Source organism: Protopterus annectens, chromosome 2.part2, assembly GCF_019279795.1.
Source record: "Protopterus annectens isolate FY-2018-M chromosome 2.part2, PAN1.0, whole genome shotgun sequence".
NCBI classification, from domain to species: domain Eukaryota; kingdom Metazoa; phylum Chordata; order Ceratodontiformes; family Protopteridae; genus Protopterus; species Protopterus annectens.
The window spans coordinates 29613936-29621435 of NC_056730.1; the positions used below are offsets into that span (position 1 = coordinate 29613936).

Below are 7500 nucleotides of genomic sequence, written 5' to 3' on the forward strand. Positions count from 1 at the left end.
CCCCAAAAAACCCGAAAAAATTTGGTTTTCCCAAAAAAAGAAGGTAGGGGTTTCACCAACAGAAAAATCGTCGGGGGGGGGGGCAGAAGGAATAGAGTCCTCTGCATCAGAATCCTCATAAGTAAATAAGGGTAAATCCTGGTCATCAGAGCAAACAGAAATTTCAGAATCCTGTTCAGAAGTATCATAAGCAAATTCAGTCCTAGGTCTCTTATAGGGGGAAGGTTGGCTTCCCCTGATTAAAGTAATACAGTCTTCAACCATTCTTATTTGTTTTTTTAGGCATAGAGGCCTGATCATGCGGTCTGGGCGTCGGTTTTCTAGGCATGGTTCAAGTTTTAGGCCTTGAAGAAGAAGAAGATGGCGTTGGTTTAATATGCAAGTCAGTAGGCCTGAATACACCCTCAGAAGCCGGTGCCTGCACAGCGGCTCCGGACCCATTCAAGGTGAAGACATCCGTGGGTTCCACAGCTGAAGCATTTTGTGGCATACCTGACTCGGAATGGGTCTCAGCAGAGGCCTGCGAATCTGAAGTAGCGGGTATCAGGGGCTGCAAAAGCACCTGAGTACTGGCGACTGGGATAGGAGAAGCGTCACCGGCAGCTTTGGACCTAGGCAGCCTGTCTCTGTCTTTATCTTTGCGTTTTTTCAGAATGTCGGTAGTCGGATGGCTTACCGAAGACATATCTGGATAACTGAACTGAGTACCAAAATATTTAGAAGCATAAATATACAGATGACGAATAGTTCGTTGCTTACATAAGGCATAAAACCGACAGCGAGGTATGTTGTGGTCAGGGCCTAGGCAAGGAATACAGTACGAATGGAAATCTTTATGAGGCATTTGCTTTCCACAAGAAATACAATTAATGACTTTTACTGACATCAGTTTAGAGCAAGAAAACGTATCCCCAACAGGGTACTTAGCTTTAGTTGAAGGCTTCGGTTCTGAAACTCGAAAATGAAAATTTCAGGAGTCGGCTGACCGGCACTTGCAAACTGCTTCTGCTTCGGGCACCGCATGGCAAGAAAGACTGATGTAATGGGCGGGGCGTTGGCTGCATGCTTTATACCAGACTGCCTGATGTCACAGAAGATGAGACAGCAACCGACGCAGGACCCAAGACTTTGATAATCAGGCCGACTGAGGGCTACTGCATGCAGATAACCCAAATGTGATGACTGCAACAGTGAAACATGAAGAACATCATGTGTGTAACATACAGCATACCGTAAAACCAACCTAAAGGCTTTGGTATACTGGCCAGACATCAGGCCGCCCTTGGCAGTGGATCCCTAAATGCTATGAATACTGCAACACTGAAATGGAAAGACATCATACTGTATTCTTGATCATAATTTATCATAGTAATATTTCTGTAAATGTATTTAAATGTTTGCGTTTTTATCTGTTGTGGTGCTTTTCTCCACTTGTATATAATTAAAAAACATGAGCATTCTCGCTTGGAGCTTTTCTCCCAGGTCCCCAGTAAAAATGGGCCACTGGTTGTCAGACTTTCCCAGTTTTCACAGGACAAATAAAAAAACAGAATGGAACCCCTTTAAAAGGATGCGAGTATTCAAGAGTCTTTTGTTGTGCTTCCACCTTTAAGTTGCATCTGTTTCTTTCAAAACAGCTTCTGAAATTTTTTGACTTCTGAATAAACAGCATGTTTGGTTTATTTTAATTTTATTCACTTATGTACTCATTTGATTATTTAAACTTTACTTGCTAGGTCAGAGCACTGACCACGTGACCCATTTCAGTTTCAGGTCAGGGAATACAAAAAACATCAGAATTCCATTTAGTGAGAGACAGAAAAAGTATACACATCTATAAAAAGTTAATAATTCAGTTAACTACTTGAGGTCTGTAACTGCTATGACCTTTTTATGCATCATTGTGTTGTAATGAGTTCTGTATTGCACTGGTATACTACATCAGAACAGTTTTGAAATGAATTGCCAAATTCTCATTTTTATAAGTAACATGGCATTAATGTATAAAAGAAACAAAGACATGGCATAAGCTATAGAAAATCATGAGGCAGGCAACTTTAGTAGAATTCTCACTAAGAAAATAATAAAAAAAAACATTTACCAGGTGACACTAAACTGTAAACTAAAACAAAATAGTCAGTGGTATAAAATGAGCATATTTTACAGCATTTTTTAATCTTTTTTTCTTCCTTGTTGTCTACTGGCCATTGGCTCCCCTAGCCCATTCAACTGGCATCTAGACAGGAATGTGCTGTGGGCAGGAATCAAGATTTTATTTTTGCCTTAAGTCTCCGTTATCTCACAACGTCCTGAACTAACAGTTTTCTCAGAAACGGAGTCAGACAAATTTGACTATCCATGCTGCAATGCTCGTTACGTGCTGTCTGGTGGGTTCTTCATCACCAGGCCCTCTCACAGCCTCCAGTGGGTGTCAGTACTTCAGAGAATCTGGTTCCTTACTTAGACCAAGGATGGAGAGCTCAAATCCCATGATCCACAGCTGGTTCCAGCAGCATCAATGGTGCTAATCAAGCCCATGTAATCTGGCTGCAGTTAGGGCTTAATGCATCTGAACCATGCAACTAGTAATGTCTTCTTAGTGACCAACCTCTATAAAAAAGACTGCAGCCATAGCATCTTTAGCAGAGAAGGAAGCTGCTACTTAAAAGGGTCTCAACTAGCACTCAGTGGTCAAAACAGGCTATTCTCCCACACAAAAAAATGGATTACAGAACAGACTTCTGCAGCACAATACTCAAGGAATATACTTAACTGACTCCATGACTGAAATATAATTTGAATATTAATTATAGTTTTTAAGGTATTGCACTGTGATACCTCAATTTTAAAGGTTAAATAATCACATTTTACAATACATTCATCATCATCTTGGGACTTTCTAAACAAAACTTTGGTACAAACAACAACCCATGTACAAAGAAGGATCCTTTCAGTCTACAGAAATTATAACGAAATTAAGAATAAAATTACTTCCTCCCAGTACTGTAATTTTACATTTAAGATGTATGAAAATGTTAGCAATGTTTTTAACATGACACCCATCCATACACAGTCTATAAACAGCTGCAGCTCACTCACTCATTAACCATAACTGCTGGTTACAACGAACTATTATTAGTTGCAGTATAAGACTTCTACAACTGATGTTTCAATTCATTCTAAACAGCAGCAAAACCTAGCTCACAAATGTGCTGTCATAAAATGTAAACCATCTTTTATGGAAAATGTTAAGTAACAAGTCAGCAATCCAGGCAAGGTAAACAAAGATGATGGGCAATAACAGTCTTGTATCCAAAACTGTCAAATTTCAACATATCTAAGACATCTTAAGATGCCCAAAAGAATGACTATAATCAAATAAGTGTATTAACTGAATGCTTGCATGTTCAATTATGGATATTTTGTCACAAATCAGAAGAGGTAGAAGATAGAGGAATACAATATATGCTGCTGCAGAGGAAGCACAGAGGGTAAGGTAGCACTGAAAAGAATGGGAAGAATAACCCCACTCCGCAGCTGGAAGGGGTCTATTCACGACTAAAACAAATACAAGCTTTACTTTATACACAGACTGGTGCAGTCCTGCAACAGAGTTTTCACGGGTACCCAGAACACATGCAGTAAGGGAGGGTGGAGAAGTTTCAAATCTGGTTACCCACACAACAGGCCTCTGCCAGTTTACATACCTATGGCATTAACAGCAGCACGATTTGCAAAGAACAGTTACAGGCTTCTTTCTGTCATTCTATACTCCAATGATGTTAATTCTCAAAGTAAAATGTTAAGCAATAACTACAAAAACAGTACAACAAAAACTATGCCAAAAGTTAGTTTTCTAGGGGAAAAAAAGTTTGCTTGATAAGCATACCGGCTCATTTGTGATAACCAGGCATAAGTCAGCATCACTACTCCGAGTGCCAAATCCGTTCATAGAAGATCCAACCAGAAACAGTCTGCTACCTGCAAAATGAAATCACAAATTCATAAAATTATCCACCGCTATACAATTACAGTTTCTAATGCTGCAGTTCACCAATGTGCGCGCGCACACACACACACACACACACAATCAATTCATTCCGATGAAAGTGAATGCGGTATACAGCTGAAGCATACCTGAAAGTTTCAAAATGAAAAACAAAGTACTTGGAAAGCACTTCTCACACAGGAACAATGCCAAGCAAATGATCACAAAGACTGTTGTGGAGTTGGGAGGCAGCATAATGGTTACGGCATTTACCTTACAAAACACACGGTGCAGGGTTTAATTCTCAAATGGGATAATTGGCTAGCATTAGATGACCCACAACGGCAGTTACACCAGTACTGACCTATAAACCTATGGCTGTAAATTGCCTAGGCATACCCATTAAAGCCTGTGCCTCCCTTTTCAAGCACCTAATAGTGCTCACCTTCCAACAAAAACAGGGCAGTACATAACTGTTGGTGTAAATGCGTGCCTACCCATCCAATCAACACCAGCTTAACAGGCAGCTGCAGTTAACACTGACATTTTTGTAGTGATAGCTTCTTTGACATTTTGGGACAACACAGAGTTAGGAAGCTCCCTCTGCAGCAAGTCCTGATTGGTTAGTGTACACTTAAATCCCTTGCCCAACTACATGTAGAGCCTCTGGTTTTGCAAAGAAACAGGAGTAGATATTCCATGGGTCGAAAAGTGAGAATCACCTGAGAGTAGCCTGCAAGTACAAGAAGAGTTGTTCTAATCTATCAGAATAGTTGAAGGATTTAAATACCTTTTATTTTCTTGTTTAGTTATCGTTGGTGTCTTTCCAGCTGCGCAATATACTTGAATACATACCAAAGGGGGCATAGCTTTTGAATGGCTTTAATAAAACAATTCTCTTGAAACTGCCTATTCACAAATTGTTTTATAGGGCAAAATCAACTTTTGAGTAAAATAAGGTGAGGAAAACATTTTAGCATGTGAAAAATTAAGTCAGCCTGTATTTATAGAGATATTGTAGTTAAATCCTGTTTCAACAGTCTGCACAAAGTATGAGGTTTTTAATAATTGAATGCCACAGCTGAAGGCAATCAAATGACTCACCAGGATGCATAAAACTGCAATGGCTGAAATATGCATTAAAAAATATCCTACATCCAACAAACTGAATTAGTGCATACAATCTTTCTAACAGAATGACTCTACAAAATAAGTGCTAAAATGAAAACAAAAGAAAAAAAGAACAAGGCTGATCTGGCTCTACGACACTATTAGCCTATGTCACCAACGACTTAAGTCTGATACAGCAGCCTGGATTTCAAGGAAGTTAGTTACTAGGTGAAGCAGTCAAGTGGCCTGCTCATCTACTCTGAGATGGATGGAAGACTCTGAATATAGCTGTCATTTTTCAGAAGGGACACAGTGCAAAAAAAACCACACACACACATGATTTTGTTAAAGCACACTAGTACTTCTTAAGATTAAACTGTATAATTGAAGACCGCTCCGTGCATGCAGTATAATGTGCCACTTCCCAGAGCCTCCGAGACTCACCTTTGTGGAATGAAAACATCAAAAAGGGACAGATCAAAGGCAGAGACTGCACGTGATCTGCAGGCCAAGACAACATAAAAATGGAAAGACAGCCACTGCAAACTGGTAGGAAAAACCGGAGGTAAATAAAGTTTAAAAGCAAGGTTCCAACCAAGGTCAGAAGTTTACTGCAAATGTTAAGGAAATAGCAGATTCTCTGCACAAGACAAATGCCATGAATTTATTAATTGAAAACCTATTGTAAAACACATCAAATCGAACATGTACCTGGATAAACTCGTTGAATTTCCCTCTGTAGCTCTGCTCTGCACAGCTCTTTTTTCTCCAAGTCACTGACTTGTTGCTGGCATGCTTGAAAGATGTCGAGTATTTGTTGACTTAGCTGCAAAACACAAAATGCCTTGTTTAACAAGAATGTTACAAATAGTACCTTGTATTTTTTGTAACAGTTGATCCGAAAGTGGGAAATGGATTCCAACAAATAATTTTCACAAAAGCTAAACATTTTGCTCTCTTTCATAAAAATCCAATATGTAACTTGGTCTAACTTAGCTACACTTCACTGACCAGGTTATTCCCACAACGTCAAACCAACTAGGGGCAATTTGGCCAGAACACCATGGAATTTCCACTACTAGGTTCATAGGTGCTTACTAGGCTAAAGACCACAAAGTCTTTTTTAAGTCTAGCCATCCAACCCAAGTCTCTTAAATTCTGGTACCCTTGAGAAGTGTAAGCAGGGGCTTGGGAAATTTACAAGCAAGGGCCTGGGAAACGAACAAGTTACAGGCTGCCTGTGTCCGTAAGACAGACAGGTGCCAAACCAGTGATGAATTTCCTGTTCCCTATCCAACTGTCCAAAGCTGCACCTGAATTGGGTTATGGAGGAACCACTCTTTTCAGTAGGTACCATGTGATCTTTTACATCCACCTGAGCTACCAGAAACTTGGGCAGATGGGGGCCTTGACAATGCATTATCCAAAGGATGGCACACTTTCACAAGTGCAGCACCATGCACCCTCCCTTATTCTGCACTGTAGGAACAGAACCCACTGCCTTATGCACCAAAGGCAAGTGTGCTACCTGTTGAGCTACTCAGACTAGTCCTAGCTACTAATGTAGGCATAAAACAATGTAAACATATACATTCAAAACCACTACACTCAAAGGCTTTTCTACATTTCCTTTTCTATTTCTCCATGTTCCCCTTCACTTCTTTCTTGCATAATACAACAGACACCCTACCTCCGTTGCTTCCCCTTAATCTTAGTTCGCTGTTCTTGGAAGGGGGGTTGTACTGACATGTAAGCCAAAGAAGTACTGCACCATCTCTGCAACTCCAACATATATAACTTACTTATCTTTGTAACTTGTGCTGTAATTTGCAAACTGAAACTTAGTTATGTAAATACTGTATCTGTGTTGCACACAAACAATTTAAAAAAAATTATGGAAAAAGTCACAAATTAAGGACATTAAATACTGTTACTACTAAATTACAACTGCTCAAAATAATTTTCAGTTTTATTAGGGATGTACCAAATGTCTGAGAACAAACTGCTGAACAAGGCCACAACAGCATAATTAGTCTCGGCACGACCTATTCCCTCCATGGCATCATGAGCAGGGCAGCAAGCCTAGCTCCCTTGCCACTTATGTTTGACGTACAACCAGTGACTGAGCACAACCTGTAAGAGAGGGGGGGGGGGGAAGACAAATGCATTTATATATACATACATTTCTCATATAGATATAGATATATATATATATATATATATGTGTGTGTGTGTGTGTATATATATATATACATACACACACAAACTGTTTACCATTGTAATGTCGCCGTACCATTGCACGGCTATAAAGAGTATTTGAACTACAGATGTTCGAATACTTCACATGTGTGCAGTTTCAATGAGCAAATGTTACATTTGCAAATGGAAAGTGCATTCACAAA

At 39.7% G+C, this 7500-nt stretch overlaps 1 protein-coding gene across 4 annotated transcripts in view; it reads right to left on the reverse strand.

The window, feature by feature from the left end:
- The window catches only part of TENT2 (terminal nucleotidyltransferase 2), a 1237070-nt gene that overhangs the window by 898624 nt on the left and 330946 nt on the right, over positions 1 to 7500 (reverse strand). For all 4 annotated transcript variants that reach the window (XM_044063713.1, XM_044063711.1, XM_044063715.1 and 1 more), the window contains 2 exons: positions 5810 to 5924; positions 3890 to 3981 (listed from right to left, as the gene is read on the reverse strand). In XM_044063713.1, the coding sequence (XP_043919648.1) occupies positions 3890 to 3981; positions 5810 to 5924 (207 nt within the window). The remainder of the gene's footprint in view (positions 1 to 3889; positions 3982 to 5809; positions 5925 to 7500) is intronic.